Source organism: Lactuca saligna, chromosome 7 (genome assembly GCF_052625555.1).
Source record: "Lactuca saligna cultivar CGN05327 chromosome 7, ASM5262555v1, whole genome shotgun sequence".
NCBI lineage: Eukaryota > Viridiplantae > Streptophyta > Magnoliopsida > Asterales > Asteraceae > Lactuca > Lactuca saligna.
In genome coordinates this window covers 23,650,626-23,669,671 of record NC_136423.1, presented here as the reverse complement: position 1 = coordinate 23,669,671, position 19,046 = coordinate 23,650,626, and the positions used below count along the sequence as shown (strand labels likewise).

General features: G+C 33.4%; 1 protein-coding gene across 1 annotated transcript; it reads right to left on the bottom strand.

Moving 5' to 3' along the window:
• Window positions 1–560: 560 nt before the first annotated feature.
• LOC145003848 (GDSL esterase/lipase At5g45910-like) lies at window positions 561–3,177 on the bottom strand. The gene is made up of 5 exons (XM_078962754.1): window positions 2,876–3,177; window positions 2,556–2,783; window positions 2,122–2,270; window positions 1,571–1,844; window positions 561–933 (listed from the first exon to the last, which is right to left on the bottom strand). The coding sequence occupies exons 1-5, from the start codon at window positions 3,111–3,113 to the stop codon at window positions 725–727; spliced, it is 1,098 nt and encodes a 365-aa protein (XP_078818880.1). The 5' UTR covers window positions 3,114–3,177; the 3' UTR covers window positions 561–724.
• Window positions 3,178–19,046: the final 15,869 nt, after the last annotated feature.

Here is a 19,046-nt window from a genome sequence, read left to right as displayed (position 1 = left end):
TCATATCCTAAATATCATTTCATCTACCTCCATTAAAATCAAAACCCCATACTATTGTATTTTCCACATCATCCTGCTTATACACATCTTTGTGTATTCAGTTGCTTATGCTACCCACTTCTCACAATAAAAAGTATTTCCACGCACCACTTTGTGTGTCTTTGTAACCTACCCTTCCTATACCTTAGATAGTGGTTTCTTGAGCTTTCCATTCACAAAACCATTATTTCCCGAAATGTGATCTTTGATGAGTCAATCTTCCTGACCATATGGATCGGTCACATCTAACACACCACCCACTTACGATTTCCTAGGGTAGAGTTCTGAATTGTTATTGTGTGAAACAAAAAATTTAACAAGTAAAAAAAATCTGTTGTGGTTGACTATATCTACCTTAACTTGAAAAGTAAATCAAGACATGTTATATGGATCAATCTATTGATTTAATGCATCAATTTTTTGATGCCAATCCTTATAAATGAATTAGAGGCAGATCAAGACTCGATTTATGATTATTAAAATGGAATCATGTAATCAATTTTGCTACACACTACAAGATATATCTTATTAAATATTAATTAACCATTTTATTTCCAATAAATACATTAGAAATATAAAATTATTTCCTAATTTGTTGAGCAAATAAACTCTTTTTCTGCACTAACAAATAACAAAATATAACTATTTATTACAACATAGACGAAGAATTTTAAGAAATTGAATACTAGATAGGTGGAGAAGTGAAATTTCCATTGAGCAATCCCGTAGCTACATGCCTATAAGCTGTCTCAGTCAGGTGCACCCCATCCCAATTTGCATAAGTAGATGGATCCTTGCATGCTTTTGAACCAATGTGACCACACCTTGCTTTGTAATTGAAGTTGTATGGTCCACCCCCTCCACAACAAGCATTCAAAGCTCCATTCTCAAGTCCTAAATGGATACATCAAATAATATGTCATAAGGAATCCAAATTGAGCATTAGCATCCGAATTTCATACATACGTAAAATATCCTTTTTTCATACATATGATATTTCTATACTTGGTGGAGTTTCTTAGTAAATTACAATGGATCATGCATAGTCATATTATATCCCTTAGATTTATGGATGTAGTCTTCAAAAGAATTGATTTTACCATACAAAAGAGTTTAGCAGTGCAACTTGTTGCCCGTTTGTCTTATCATTCGTTGTATGATGATAACTAAAATAATGTCCATAGAAATTCAAGTCTAAAAGAAATTTAACAAGTACAATATATATATATATATATATATATATATATATATATATATATATATATATATATATATATATATATATATATATATATATATATATATATATATAGAATTATCTAAATGTAATATTATATAAGAAAGTATACATATAAAAGTGTACGTTGCTAAATAATAACAGTTGGCCCACCATACTTTAAGTACACGACGACCTGTAGAGGTACCAAAGTTGTAAATGTTTGATTTGTCATACTTAGTACTAGCTATGATATAGTATCATTATTTCTTTAGCTAAGTATTAGTTATGGATTCAAGACTTGTAAAATGTTACCAAGATGGCGTGGTATGTGGAATAAGGCCTTCGCAGCACCATAGTAGTCAGCATAGATGATCCGAGCTTGAGGGTATTCATGTCTTAATTTCTCCAAGGATAGTTTGAGTTCAGCATTGTGATACTTTGAGAAAGCATTGTGTGCTTTCAAACAACCGTTTTCATCATAAGCTGTTTTGTCTTTAGTTTCAAACAACGTTAGGTAAGCCCCCAAGCAACCAATAGGAAAATTCCCTGGCACCACCAACTCCTTGGCACCTTCTTCAATCAACATCTTCAAAACATAATTCATTATATATTTATGTCAATGGCTAAAATTCAAATGATTGCAATGTTTCATAATAGAAGGGATAGAAAGTAAGATGTTATAATAAGCACACCAATGAAGATACATTGTTATATATTGAAACTGATTTTTTTCTCTGTACAATACAATATTAATTTATAGCAAAAATTGTTTTGTATGAAAAAAATATTGTTGTGTACGCTTCCAGCGATAAAGTGTTGCTTTAATTAAGCACCAAATGCAACACCATATCACAAATACTTACTTTGGCGGCAGCAGTGATCGAACCCACAACAGAAGGCACCATTCTTTTTATTTTATTAACAGTTACACCCAAGAAAAATGCATAATTGTAGTCATTACCACCAATTTCTCCCAATAAAAACAGCGATCTCTTGAAGTACCTATCGCATTCTGCATTACACAAAAGCTAAAGCACGTAAATATGGCTCAAGATGTACTATAAGTGTTATATGGGTAAAATGTTTTTAGCTAAACAATATTTAAAATATATTTGAGAAATTAAGGTAGAGTTGGGGAAATGAAAGGAAGAGTAAGTAAATGATGAAAATTTGTAAAAAACAACTTAATGGGAAAAACCTTAAGTCGTTTATTATGCCAAAAAAAAAAAAAAAAAACGTGAAATCATTTAAAACAATGAGTATGGTCTGTAAGACTCGTTGCCCATATATTTGTTACCTTGTTTAGTTGTGCAGATGGTTGACTTGAACTGCTTGAACCAACCCAACTGAGTGGTTAAGGAGTGGTTTGTCCAAAGAGCTTGGCCAATGCCTTGCTCATAAAAAAATTTCGAATCAAGTGCAGTAGCTCCAGCAACAGCAAAGTTAACTCCATGTTCACCTTTTAACTTCAAGCTTTCAACAATTGTTAAATATGGTGGTAGATATGGTACGCTATATTTCTCAGCTGTGTTTTTGGATGATCATCACGTAAAAGCAAAATTACAAAATAGAAACGATAAAAAAAGAACGACGGAACTAAAGAAGTAAATTTTATACCGATGAAGTCAACGATAAGCCTTCCATTTGAGCAACGACCAGTTGCATGATGAAAGAACGTCTCACCATACGGAAGCTTTCCAATGACTGGGTTTGTCATTGCACCGGAATGCAAGAAGTTTCCGGTGTCTGCTAGGGAATCACCGAGGCTATAGATTTTGTCATACTTTAGTGGAATTGAGGAACAAAGTGCTGTGTAGACACAAACGAAAAGAAAGAAGAGAGTTACCATGTTCATAATTTCACAATGATCATGAAAAATAATATTTCTCTTTGTCAACGCAAAGTAATAAGTAGATCACGGTAATATCATGGCCAGCATGTGGAAACAATTAATCTAGTGTCCTTTGGTACCAATCCCCCAACCATCTTTCCGCTACAATAATGGTCAACTGATCCCACTCTACCTATAATGGCTTGAAGAGGTAGAATTTCATGAAAATTCGAATGATATATGTAAGATTCAATAATCTTCCTTGCCTTCATTATTCTCCCAAAGGGTTTAATATATGCACATGAGATCCCTATCTATACGGAAAGTAGAATGCAACTAGGAAAATAAAGATAACAACCAAGTACCAAGTGCAAAGATAACTACTAATTATAAGATATGTACTATTTAATAATAAACACAGGAGGACAAACACTACAAACAAAATGACATTTAGTGGCATATATTTTTAAGGGTATATATTTTTTATACCACTATAGCATGTTTTTAGTGACATACTTTACATGCTTCTATAAAATTAATAGATTTAGTGACACTTAAAAATTTATGTCATTAATATAATACTTATCAGTGACTTAAAAATATTAAATTCAACAAAAAAACTCTTTTTTTGTGTCATATATTTATTTATGTCACTAGAGTTTTATTGTATGATTTTACTAATTTATTTTGTGCCACTAAAAAAAAGTTGAATTTCCGCTTCATATTCCCCTTGCCAAAATGAATTGGCATTTATTGCCAAAAAAACATATATATATATATATATATATATATATATATATATATATATATATATATATATATATATGGAATTTGACGCTTCCACCCTTTATCATACAGTAATCGACGGTATTTCACATCTTAGAGCATCATCCCATCATCAGAGATCCCCAAGTCCGAGTATGGATCTAACTTGAGTATGGCCCTAATTTTCAATTTCAAACTTATAAGTCTTCGATCGATTTGATTATGTCATTATAAGCCTTCAATCGTGTTGAATGCTTCAATTGAAGAAAAAATCGATAACTAATGATATCATCGTATCCATGACAGGTATCGATAATGGCTATACAAGTGGAAGTGAAAGCTAGGGATTGAGTGATTGAAATCGACGATAGTAGTTTTATGAGAATAGTTTTCATAGAACGGGAAGATCGTCGATGTATACTAAGGAGGTAACACTAGTGGATTCGGATGATCGACGCCAATAGTTTGCTGCTGGATTCTCTACTGGCACAAGTAGATTCAGATGAACAACGACAGATACATGAGGTTAGTTCTCGAGGCATGCATATATTCATCTCAATCTTGTAATAACAACATTAGGTTGTTATTTCTTAAGAAATAATAGCCAAAATTGTGAAACTAGCTTAAAATTGAATAGATGTCTCTTGTTCACATATATCATGTTTAAACATTAATATAATTGATTTTTGATGGTAGCTACAATCAGAACATTTTAATTTATGTGGCTAAACTAGTTTTGAGCACATTTGTGTAAAACTCTTACCATAATTAGCTAGATTATGAAACTTACCGGAGTTGTAGGTTTTGCTGGAAATCTTCTAAATATGTAGTGGTATACATAAAGTTAATGTTTTTCTGAGCTTTAAGTGTAAGAATGATTTCTTTGATCTAAGTTGAATGCACTAAGATATGATTGAGTCTTCTTGGCAAGGTGAAGTTTCTATTTTCATTATTCAATATTTTGCTATGGTAACTGCTCTTTGTTTATATGTCTTTATTGTCACTTGTCAATTGAATTAGGACCAGGGTAATTACTACTTAAATTAATTTTGTTTATTGACTATTAGTCTAGCAATGGCTCTAAGGTTGTCAAATTAGTTTTTGTTTTGCAAATCAGTGTTATTAATATTTTGCATTTTTGAATCTTTTTAGTTGTTAATAGGGTTAAATTATTTAATTACTAATTTGTGCCATTGCTTTTTTTTTTTTTGCTAATCAGAAAAGAAATATTCTTACTTGTGCTCAATGAAAATTTCAACGAAGAACTATGTAGGATTGAGAATCTCCAACAATTTTGATGATGCCGGTTCCCATACAACTATCCCACTATTTTTGCTCTATATCATCATCAAGAACAAATTAGTTTATTATTAAGTGAATTTCTTTTAAGTGTTTCCAGGAAATCCAGTAAAAAATTTAAATAAATGTCTTATGAGTTTTAGGGACCTGTGAAGTTTTAATGAATTCGCTTTCTTTCATCAAGGAAAACCAGTTTCTTCTATAAGATCCGTAGCATGTCAATCTTGAATCGCAAACCAACATCCCACTCTTGACAGCCAAAACTCTGTTTCTAAAATTATAACAATCAACTCTTGAAATTAATAATAAAAATTATGGTTTTTATGATGGGTTTTTTATGACTTGCATTTTCATTCCATCTTCAGCTCCACAGGGATAATTTGAAATTCGGGCAAGATATTTTTTGAAACAAACGCTATTAAGCACTTGTCTTTCTCAATCCTGCTCTCTACTTGCTTCTAAATGCAAAATATTAGGCAATATAGTTTTAATAATTTGTGTATCATAGTACCATACTTTCATTTTTTTATTACAACTTTTTCCTTATAAAGAAAGCATTGTAGTTTGAAATATGTATGGAACCATACTAATGCACTTTCATTTTTTTTTCTTATTAGGGTATTATACTTCGAAGAATCTACCCAAATATTGATCGAAAATATGATGCTATAATAAACAATTTAATGAAAGTATGTTGATATGTAGTAAATTGTGGTTGAATAAGTCATGGGGACTGCTGTTGAAGCTGCAAACAAGGTACTCATTTCCTAAGCCTTTTATCAATCGTTGTTTGTTTTTTATTAATATATATTACTTCTGTGGCTTTACACAAATTTCTCCCACTTTATGAAATTTGGGAATCACACATGTGATATCACTCATATCATTATTCGAACAATGTAGTAACTTTGAGTTCATATGCATCTATGGTTATAGGAATCAGGTGGAAGTGATATTAGTCAAGCTTTGGTTGTATTTTTCCAAGGTGAAAACTTTGGTTATGCCACCTCTTGTGTCTCAATCAGGTTGGATATATAAATCTTTGTATTTCACCTTTGTATGTTTACTCTGTTTTCCACATAGTCTCTCTCTCTCTCTCTCTCTATATATATATATATATATATATATATATATATATATATATATATATATATATATATAATTTTCCTTATTTTAACATCTTGATTTTTTATAAAGAGCAGAAAACGCATAAAAGATCGCAATGTTGATAAAATTAGGAAGCAAGTCAAAGTTTTCTTGGAATCTAGTGTCCATACTATCGAATATTACAACTTAAAAACGAATGTCTGAAAGGTAATATTCCTACTTTTTTTGTCGTAAAAGAATTGATATATGATATTTAAGGGTCAAATGTGTAACTTTCAAAAAGTTTACTGAACTTGCTTTCAAATTGATGTTGTTAAGCCTGCTGGAGAAGGTTTTGAACCAGTTTAGGCCCTTTTCACCCTCTTGGTTGAATATATAAAATAACTTATGATCCCTCCGATACTATATATTCCCAATGAGACCGATGTCTAGTTTTTACTAAAATATATATATATATATATATATATATATATATATATATATATATATATATATATATAACAAGAGTTATAAAATAAATTTTATGTCGTGCAGGTTGATATCATCTTAGTTACTTACTCTAAAATATCCGGTCTCGTGTTTAATGAGGTAAAAAAGTATTCTAGTAAAATTACAATAAAAAATGACATTTTTATGTGTAATTAACAGGGAATTGCTAGTATTTGTTATATGCAAGATTATTCAATATGACATGAAGTTCAGGGAAGAAGTTCAACTGCAACGAAGTTTAAAGTTTTTTTGTTACCTTTGTTTATTTATATATTATATTTAGTGGCTATGTGGTTTGACATTTAAAGTTATTTGACATAGATATAGAATAATGAAAATTTTATTATTTTTCATGGATTATAATTTAATTAGTTTTTTGTTTTATATTATAGCTTGAAAAATGTAGTTCTATTAGTTGTATAATTCTAGAATCTCCATTGATATTTAATGATACAAAATGTGTCACAAAAACTTTTGTTGTATTCTAGAACTTAAAAAAGTGCCACTAAAGCAACATGAATTTTAAAACTGAATTACTATTTACCAACACAAAATATATGCCACAAAAAACTTATTTTCTATTGTGTCAAATAAAGAAGTGCCACTAAAATCCTAAAATGCTGCAGCGTCATAACCAAAATGTGTCACTAAAGGGTTTTAGTGGGAGCGTTTCTAGTGACACTTTTTATTTGTGCCGTTCATTCTTCGAGCAGTCTTTAGTGGCATTTTTTAGGATTTTTAGTGGCACTTTTTGTATATCACTAAATGTCATATTTTTTGTAGTGAAATGGTAAGACTGCCTTGGCATGCACCAACTAGTATGGAACAGTGAGGGGCAAGTAACACATGTATTTCCCCTTGATCAACAACGTTCTCTCGTACGAATTGGATATTCATCACAATAAGTTTAGTGTGTTATATTGACGGGGATGTCCCACAAGGTAAATGGCACTAACGTTATTAGTTATCACAATAAACGACATAGCTTTGGTGAGAGGACAATGAAGTTGATGAAAATCGTAATGTTGTTACAAAGCATCACAAAAAAGTAATAATATTCGGCTTCAAGGGATGAATAGGGTGATGTGTTAAGAATGATCATGTGGTGAAGGCTTTTGTTACATGATAAAACAAGGCATGTTCCTCAAATACTCTCAACTTTGCCCACCAAGTGTAATACCCTTTTCTCATAATAGGTATTAATATACATGAACGGACATAATTTACTGGAAGAAAGTGATAGATTACTTTGAGACGATTTTGTAGATATAAGCATCGTCGAAACAGAGTTTGTATAATTATGTTATGACCGTTTAAAGTTAGGATGAAAATATGTTGCTATTTTGAGAAAGTCAACGAAAGTCAAAGTCAAATGGTCAATTCTCGGGTCACCACGGCATGGTTGCATACTCACCGCAACGTGGAGTGAAGTGAGTCACCATGACACATCGTGATTGTGCGAGACACGTGGCGAACCAGTAAACGTGTGACAAAGTCGGAGACATCTATATCGTCGCGATGCGGCACGCCTCTTGCAACGGTGCGACATGGCTGAGTATATAAATATGATCGATTTGTGTCGTTTTAGGAGTTTTGGCACATGTGGTCAAGGTAGATGTTCAGGAGGTGTTTATGGAGAACTGTTAGCGTAGAATCGTATTGGCGTACATAGATACGATGGTTGAATTACGTCATTTGCGAGGGTATCTTTTTATCCTGTTTTTATATAAATACGTTTAGACCTGAGTATTTGTTACGTGATTTTGTTATATGGTGTTATTACGAACCCCGTGATCAGATAAATATTTAATTTGATCGAGTTTACCGAGATTTGTCAATTGGGATAACGACTTACTAGGTTAAGTCGTTAGGTGATTATATTTGGAAACTAGAATAGTTTGGTAACAAATGGTTATGAGGTTTAGTTAGTAAAAATGTAATTGATTTATTATGGATAAGATAGTGGTAACTTTAGACAAGTTCTAAAGAACTTGATATATATTGTCACTACTAGAAAAATAGCCTTTTACGACGGGCAATCAATGACACGCGCTGATAGAGAACACACATTTGTACGTGCCCTAAAATTTAATGTCAGTTTTCCAAAATATGAAGCATAGAGAACACGCATTTTTTGCGTGCCCTAAAATTAGTGTCTAATAAAAAAAACACGGAGGGCACCTTAAATAAAATGTGCGTCGTCTCACCATGTCGCTTTATAAATTTTAATGAAACACGCATTTCACCCAAGGGGGAAATGAAATCCAAAAATTAAAAAGCCTGCTTTGTTTCCACCAGCTGAAAACCCTAGCTCATCCCCGCTGAAAACCCCCTTTCTTTCTTTCTTTCTTTTCTCTCGATTCTCAAACCTCCATTCACCTTCCGCCATCTACTGCTTATTCGACCCTTCCTAGGGTCTCCCACCGCCATCGACTTCTGATGAAAGATGACGGTTCTTAGTGCTCTGCCTCTACAATGATCGACAATCTCACTTGATCACCTCGCCTCACCTTGTCGGCTACATCACCTTGCCAGCAACCTCACCTTGTCGGCAACCTCGGGTCTAGTGATCTCATGCTCGCTTCTCCTTGTAGGCGACCTAAGCCCCGTTACATTGATCCATCCTCCCAAACTTTGGAAGAACTAGCGCTTTTCTCCGGACTACACAAAATCTTCTTAAAAATCGGACCAGCACATCCAACAAATCGATTGCAAGTACCCCGCTTCATAGATGTGTCTACTTCTCAGCTTCTAGGGCTCGAATCCACATTTCCCCATGTCAACACTCCATCATCTGTTTACTTAGCTTACTAAAATCATCAATCTCGTAGATTTCAGTTACAAACACCCTTCAATATGACGTCTTCAATCGATTTGGTAAAGGGTAGTCTTTTAAATGGATCGAATGAGTTCAATCATTGATGGAGGTTATTCATGTCGTCCACAGGTAAGCAATCCCTTGATCCGACCTAGTTGTTTTAAGATTCATATTTTTTTTTCAATTGTGATCGTATTTGAAATGGTTAAATACCCTTCAATATAATTGTATTTGGAGGTCGATCACATTTAGTTACAATTGTGATTCCTATTTTTTTTCAATTGTGATAGTAGATTTTAGTTACAAACACCCTTCAATATAGTTGTTTTAAGATTCACATTTTTTTTTCAATGCCTCAGGAAGTGGTCTTACAATTTCCTCCATAATCGTCTCTAGAAGATTCATTGGCGATTGGGTGGTTCTTCAATTCCCGTTCAATTAGTTGAAAATTCAACTTGTTACGCGTGATCAGTTAAATTCAACTTTCGTCAACAACTTATCCATTTCCAAGAGTCTGAACCCTTAATGACGTATAGAAGAGCATCTGGATGGATTCTAGGTTATATTAGCTTATGAAAACATAGAGAGAACATTAGATGTTTTTTTTCCTTTTACCATTTATATCGACTTTGTTTTTGTTAGGAAAAGAATTCTAACAATTCACAAAAGCGCGAAAAAAGTCTGAAAAGCATTGGTGAGAATTGTTATGAATGTTTTAGTTTTAACATTAAGAAGACCAAAATATGTTTGTTAATATTAATTGCATAATCTTTGACTTATAGGGTCACTTAAACAAAAAAGACCAAGTGAAGTGCAGCATCCAGTGAAGGTTGTACGAACGGAAACATCTAGGCAGTTAAGAATCAAGTTTTTAAATGCTAATATTTGTTACTTTCTTTTAATTATCATATAATATTTAATATTTAAGTGTTTATAAATACATCTGCTTGTTTTGAAATGTGATAGAGTTGTTACCACGGTTGCTGATGTTGGCCCCCTGCTAATTGGGTGAAAATAAATGTGCGAGAAACCGTAAGTGTATTGTCACATCACACCATTGACATTTATAAAAATTATTAACACACATTCGACTTATGTTTACTTTATGTGTTATGTGCAAAAAGATTTCTTTGAAGTGTATTCCCTAGTTCCAGGGCTTCTAAGGGAAGAGGTGTGTAAATATATATGTTGATTATAAATGCTCTAGCTTTATTTTCAGCTAAAATGACTGATTTGTCCTCAATGACTTTTAGGTACGAGTCTAATCTGATCCAGCTGGACGTCTACTCATCACGGGTGGGTCAACCCGAGCAACTTGACAACCCGTGGGGCATTATTGCTTTCAAAAAGGTATGTTGATTATAATGTATAAATAAATGACTCTCTGTGTTTGTGTTATGTGAAAGTTATTGTGTTTGACTTTTGACTTATAATAATAAACGGGTGATTAGCCTACCATCTTGAATTGATCTGCTTTGTACATCAACAATTGTGAGCTTACATGGACGTCTGTTGGTTGTTGTGCCTTTTGAGCAGTCAAACATCTGATCTGATGTTTTAAACTGAATCATCAAGAATTGATCTACTATGTACTTCATTAATCATACATAATAACTAATAACATTATAATAAACAGGTGATTAGCCTACTTACAGTTTTGGCTGCACTTGCATCTGTCTCCCCAAAGCTGTCTCTTGGTTATCCAGCCAGGTAACACTTTGAACTTTCTTCATATTTATGATGCTGAAGTGGTAAATAGACAGTGGTTTTCTATTTTTTATTTATTTTTGTGTCTATATTATCTTTCACAGAGGCCAAGAAATTGAGTGACCCGCCTCTATACCCGGTGAGTAGTCAGTCACACTCACATCATTCCAATGTTTCTTAAATTTTTTTTTTCTAGCTTTCAGAAATTGAGTGACCTACCTCTTATCATATTCCTTTTGAAATCATCAACTTTTGTCCATCAGTCTTTCCAAGACTACAATGTACAATCTGCTCCAATCAAGACTTGATGTTGTTCTGTTTGAGATTATCTGTCCACTTATGATGCTAAATTAAATAAATCAATTAAACACCCATTTCTAAACACTATGCAAGTCATAGACCTAAAATGTATATAGGGAATAAAAATGCAAAAAAATAAAATAAAAAGTCGATATTACAATTACACAGAGGGACCAAAAGTGTAATGAGGTCTTTCTTTACTATACTACCAAACAATTTTGTTTCTGTTTTTCAGGTTGCTAGACTTGTTATAGTTTCTGTTGTTTGTTTCACTTCAAGTTCAATCGTTGCTTTATTTACAAATATACCCGTATGTATTTTTTGTGCTTAATTCAGTCATTTTCCTCAAGATCTTAATTTAATGTATTCATTCATTTTCATAGGTTCTGTATCATTGTGAGTGGCGGGGAATTTGAGGACTCTATGCCTCTCTTTTACTCATTATCCACCACTTCATACGTAAATTAAATTATATTAAATAAATCAATCACCATTTTTTCTTCTACTTTTTGTTTTCTAAAATTAATCGCTTTGTATTTGGATGACATTGCTAAATTGGGTGGAATTTTGTAATAATAAACAAATGAATGAAAGTACCTTGCTATTTTTTTTGATATTTGGCCCTAATCCATAGTTTCATCATGCCATGTTTTTCCAGGTTCATACATACCTTCAGGTTTTGTGTTATGGGTAATGAGAGAATTGCCACCTTCGGTTGCGGTTAATGTTCTGGAAGAATCTAGAACACTTGCTTTTGTAAGTGACTATTCAACTACTACAACACAACCACAACATTGGACCACTATTACAACTACACAAAATCAGGTTTAAATGCTTTCTATATCTTAATTTGTATATATATTAATCATTAATGTTCTGGAAGAATCTACAACACTTAGCTTTTTATTTACCTGGTACAAATCATCTTGATTTGTGTAAAAGAAAAAAAAATGAGAACGTTGACTTTGACTTTTAAGTGCAGGGATCAAGGGCAAGTCCAATATGTATGAAGTTGACCAAACCATATTTAACAACCTACTTGCTCGAGAGTCAAAAAGTCAATGAAGGCCGAGCGCAAGTATAGAAAACTCAAGGCCGATTTGTTTATTTGTTTATTGGTTTATTAGTTTACTTTATTTGTTGATTATTAGCACTATATGTTGTTGAAAAGCAGATGATTATGGCAGATTTGGAGGTACGATGAAGGCGACAGTGTTGTGCAATATTGATTGGTTCAAGCCCACGAGTGCAATGCGGGTGGAAGCATCCACCACAGCAGTTATCATCTTTTGTCTCCAATCTGGTTCGTGCTTCTCAGTATTATATTTCTACACTTTTGTAGTCCACAAATCTTTCTCTATTTTCAGTTTTTAAACTAATTTATGTTCTTGTTTCTTGAACCGAATTAGACCTCAAAAGATATCTTGCGAAAAGGTGGAGGGCAAAATCGTCATACATGGGATACCTCTGTGGACATGGATGGGAACATCGTAGATTTACAGACGCCTCCAAAAGCACCTGTAAGTCACTATAAAAGCTTCTAAAAATGAGTTGTCTGACAGATTCATAAATCTTGTCACATTATTTTCTGTTCTTAAATTATCAATTTTTTTATTGCAATCCACGAAGCGTGGTTTTGGTTTTAGCCTCTTTAAGAAAACCACTGGTACTCCTTAAATTATCAAATTTTTTATTGAAGTCTTACAAATTAGGTTCCAAAGGTACTTGTTTTGTCACCATATTGAGTTCAATGAACATTAAACTTCTAGTCTCCCGTATAGGTTCTCACTCAGAAAGTCTGTTATGCACCCTCTTCAATCACATATTTTTTAATAGGGGTAGTTTGGGAAATCATCAAATAAAGAGAATCTTATTAGGGAAGGGGAATTTTAGTCATTTTATATTGGTTAATTCGTTATGAAAGATAGTTTGGCTGATTCTCTTTCCCACTACCCTCTTATACCATCTATTATAACAAACTAACTAATATAAAATGCCTAAAATGACCCTAATGTCCCTAATTCTCTTTACTTGATGATTTCCCAAACTACCCCTATCTAAAAATACGTGACTCAAGGACACTTTTCTAGCAAACTAAACAACATCACCAATCATGAAAACTGCATCACAAAGATTAGCATCAACCTAAAGTCAAGCATAAGTGGTTCCAATCAGTTATAAAATGAAACAAATTCTTTGAGTTATATGCATCAACCTAAAGTGTATTCTAGTTAGCAATAAGATTGCAATTTACAAAGTTAAGAATCAACTCATATCTGTGTTGACTGCAACATTTACTCCACTCACCAGTGATTCTGTAGTGCCCCTGTTGTCCTTGCTCTAAGTCCATCATAAGTGGTTCCATTCATTGTTTTCCCAATCACCTCCTGGAAAAAAGTTCAGCAACTCATCATCAGAATTAGATTAAAAACAATATTGCCATATAAAAAATATCTATAATAAAAACAATTTCAGATACAACAGCTGAATCAGGACTTGAAGTTGCACTCTATCCTCAAGAAACAAGTTAGAATGTCAATTCACTTCATTTTCACTTTCATTTTGTTATTAATTTTCCCTTATTTTTAATGTAAAATATTGTTCTTAATTCTGATTGTATGTTTTTGACAAATGGATATTCCATATTTGGATGAATGGGATCAAAATGAAAAGGATCACTCCATCTCCTTAGGTGGGGCTGTTAAGGATATGGAGTCTAGCTGTCTCCATCTTTTAGTTTTATGTGGTGCAAAGGTATGATCTTCAAATTTTAATGATCATCAAAAGTAAAACTGTAAAAAAAATATTTGTTACACTCATTGATTTTACAGCCAGATGTTGATGTGATGCAGAGAATATCAGGTCTGGAGCAGTTGTTGATGTGATTCAGAGAATATCAGTCTCCATATGCTCTTTCGTAACTAAGGTGAAGTGCAACAGCTAACTCTACATGAAACATTTTATTAAAACGGTTTTATAACTTTGGTTTGATATTATATTCGGGAAAATTGATTGAGAAACTTGAGGAAAATGGTGGAGAATTGCCATCTTCGGACAGCTCAATTAAGGAAGATCTATCAAGCTTGGTAACAAGTTTTTTCTTTTTCTTTTTTTTTTTTAATTTCTTTTTGTTGTTAATATATTAGTCACCAATTAATATATGCATTCTAATGATGTGCAGACTATACACCTTTTCCTTTATATCAAAGAGAGTCATGGGATCGAGAAGGCTTTTCAATTTCTCAGCAATGTATGGGTTTTAATTAGTACATTGATAGCTATTGAGGCTTTGTTCTTTTTTTTTAAAAGATCAAGTGTTGACTGGATAAATGATGTTTAAAAAATGTATACAAATACATAAATTACAGGTGGAGTCAGGGGAGGAAGATGCACTTGTGCTTCACCATGTGGAAGGGGCATCTGATTGTAGAGGCATGTATTGCAAGAAATTTGAGACTATACTAATGAAGAAGATCATACATAGCTATTCAACTGCTATAACTTTCCCATATATTTTGGAAGGTCCGCATCCTAGAAACAACAAGACAAAAATTGAGTGTACTAATCTTGTTGGATTTTTGCTTGATAACCATTACCCTGAGGTATATAACTACATATGATAGTCCTTTCAATTAATGTGTCACACTCGCACACCTTATAGGCTTATAACTGAAGGTTGCTCATGCTTTCCATGATTATGGTGCAGATAAGTGGATAGATAAAAAAAACCTGCGAATTGTTGCAAATCTAACAGCAGAACGGGATGGTGAACTTAGAAAGGCTGCACTAAATTGTTTTGCCTCTGGTTATAAGAATCTTGGTATGCTTAAGTTTTCTTATGGAGCAGATTTATGTAGAAAGAAATTAATTGTTATTTTTTTTTTTTTTGGCTGGAAATGTCGAATCTGATTACAATTTTGATTTAAGGTGTTCTTTAATAGCAATGTAGTATGACATTAAATTAATGTACATAGTAGATTAGATGCAAATTCATATATTGTAAGAAATAGAATTGTATGACATTAAATTTATACAATGGATTCTATTTTTTGTATACGATATTTTATTTTCTATTATGAAACATTAAATACAAATTTAATTTGAAAATACGTAAATCTATAAATAATATTTTTTTTTAAACATTTAAAATTATGATACGCAAAAATGTGTGTCATCTTCATTTATGACATGGCCTTTCTTGACAGGGGTTTTCTTGATACGGATTGCGGGTCATTAACACGCGCGTCGTAAGGTTACGACACTCGAATGCGTGTCGTCTTCCTTTATGACACGGCCTTCCTTGATACGCATTGCGTGTCGTAAACGCGTGTCGTAATTGCGCGTCGACTATAGACGACGCGCAAAAGCGCATCGTCTCTCTTTATGACAGGGCCTTCCTTGACGCGCATTTGCGCGTCGTCTGAGCCTTTTACGATGCGCAATGAGCGTCGTAAAAGGCTGTTTTTCTAGTAGTGTGTCGAAATAGGTCTAGACAAGTGACAAATTGGAAAGCAGTAAAGACCTTGAGGTCAGAATCATAGTTAGTCTTCACTAACTAGCGGAGTGAGTAACCTCACTTCCTTTATATATATATATATATATATATATATATATATATATATATATATATATATATATATATATATATATGTTACCTAGATGTATGTTATTATTGTATTGTGTTGATTGCATGTTAAATACAATACTATGATTATTGTAAATTTTTATGTTCAGATTTGGAACCCATAGGGTTGTATTTGTAGTTTGGTATCAAAGAATTAAAGGTCAATGGTGGACTTAGTGTCTGGAACGCTATACTTGTATACTATTATGAAATATGAACATGTAATGGGTATTTGGAAGTTCTAGAGTAGCATAATTATAGAAATTATTGGAAATATTAGTATACGATGGTAGCCTTGGTGGTAGTAATATCATCAGTGGAGAAATGCAAATTAATAACATACTCATGGTTTGTAATGTCCTTTTTGCATATAAGTTCCCTTTCGCGGAAAACTCCCCTTCGTGCTACAAAAACCATGTTCTCACTTGGTCTGTAGAATAGGTAACCAAAGGATTTGTGTGGGTTGCCGATGAAAATACATCGCTCACTTCGAGGTTCAAGTTTTTTGTGTATCTCTCATCTAACGAAAGCTTCACGACCCTAAACCTTGATATGTACCAATGAGGGAACATTCCCTGTCCACATCTCGTGAGGTATTTTGGCAACCTTCTTTCTCAGGATAAGATTAAGGATATGGGCGACAGTCTCGAAGGCATACCCCCAGAATGAGATTGGTAGCAAAGCTTGACTCATCATGGAATAATCCATGTCCAACAAGGTTCGATTATGCCTCTCAGCCACACCATTAAGTTGTGGTGTCCTAGGAGGTGTCAATTGTGAAACAATTCTACATTCCTTGAGGTAGTTGTGGAACTCGATACTAAGAATCTCATCACCTCTATCAGATTTGAGCATCTTGATCTTCCTACCTAATTGATTTTTGACTTCATGTTTAAACTCTTCGAACTTTTCAAAGGTTTCTGACTTGTGCTTGATTAAGTAGATATATCCATATCTTCTATAATCATCAGTAAAAGTCACATAAAATCAATTTGCATCCTTTGTGGTGGATTTGAAGGGCCCACACACATGGGTGTGTATGAGATCCAATAATCCTTCACCTCTTTCACAAGAACTAATGAAAGATGATTTAGTCATCTTTCCAAGTAGACAAGAGTTGCATGTATCATCCGACCTTAGGTCAAATGATTCCAACACTCCATCCTTTTGGATTTGGGCAATGCACTTCTTGTTGACATGTCCAAGACGACAATGCCACAAGCATGCTTTGTCTAAACCATTAGAAGAATCAATTTGCAACACACTATTTCCTAAATTGTCTACAACAATCACAGTTTCATATACAACATCACAAGGCGATGCTTTAAAATAAAATACACCATTATAATAAGCATTAATAGAAGCATTCTCATTATTGAAAAAATATCTAAAACCTTGTTTGTACAAACCATGAAAAGAAATAATATTCCTTGTCATTTCTGACGAGTAGCAACAATTTTTTAAGTCCAAACACAACCCACTACTAAGAAATAAAGAATAAACACCGATCTTGGTAATAGGTGACGATCTCCTATTGCCCATTATCAGGTTAATCTTCCCAAGCTCCACATTCGTACTTTCTTTTAGTCGCTTCAAGTCAGAGAAAATTTGAAACCATATCCTATATCAAGTACCCAAAAATTAGAATGCAATGAGTTTTTAGACAAAATAATGTAAATAACTGCCGAGGTAGGCTTGAACTTGCCATCCTTAATATCCTGCAAGTATTTAGGGAAACTTCTCTTCCAATGCCCCTTATCTTGGCAGTAGAAGCAAGTTGATTTTGGATCTGAGGCAAGAGGGTGAGCAATACCAGATTTTCCTTTGTGTCCACTAGAACACTCTTCGTGAGACTTTCCATTCCAGTTTTGCGTTAAGGGGGCTTTCCTCTTTTTCCCTTCACTTATCCAATAGCAAGGACTGGAGCAGCAACAGTAAGAGTGGATTCAACACCTTTTCCTTTCAATCCACCTTCAATGGTTCTCAGCAAGCCTTGAAGTTAACTCAACGTGACTTTCTCTTTGCTCAAATGATAAGTCATTTTGAACTGATCATATCAAGGAGGCAATGAGTGCAAGACTATGTAAATATCCAGCTCCTCATCGAAGTTCACATTAAGTTTAAGCAAATGATCCACATATCACTGCATGCATTGCAGGTGGGTCGTGATGGACTCTCCATCCTTTATCTTGGTGGTTATGAGTGACCTAACTATCTCATACCTTTCTTGACATCCTCTTTGATGGTACTTTTCCATCAAGTCTTGGCACATCTGATAAGGCCAATAGTCCTCATAGAATCGTCGTACCTCAAGAGTCATAGTAGCCACCATGATACGTGACACTTTGGTCATGTCTTTGAAGTGGGTCGTATTCTCATCTATTTCTTCAGGAGTAGCATTAGATTCATCTATCTCGTTCATCTCTTTGTAGAGGATGTATTCCTTGTCCTTGAATCACAAGGCCATTCTAATGTTACGGATTCAATTATTAAAATTGGAACCATCGAATGTCACCTTGGCACAAATGTTCAAGAGCGAGAAAGAGTTCAAGGAGTTGTTGTTGTTCGTGTTTGAGGAGCCAAAAGTGTTGTTTGAGGTAGACATCTGAAAAAGAAGAAAGACAAGTTTTGATTAGATAAGGAAATCCTTAATATAACACCCAAATGAAATATTAAGGCTAGGATTCAACACAATAATTCACAATTCAGAAAAGGGACGTAATCCAATTATAAATTATTTGAAGGTGGGTAAATGATGATTTACCAATTCTACCATGAAAACGAAATTTTAAATGAAATTCCTAGATGTTTTGAGATTCATTGAACTATTCAATGGCATGATTAATCT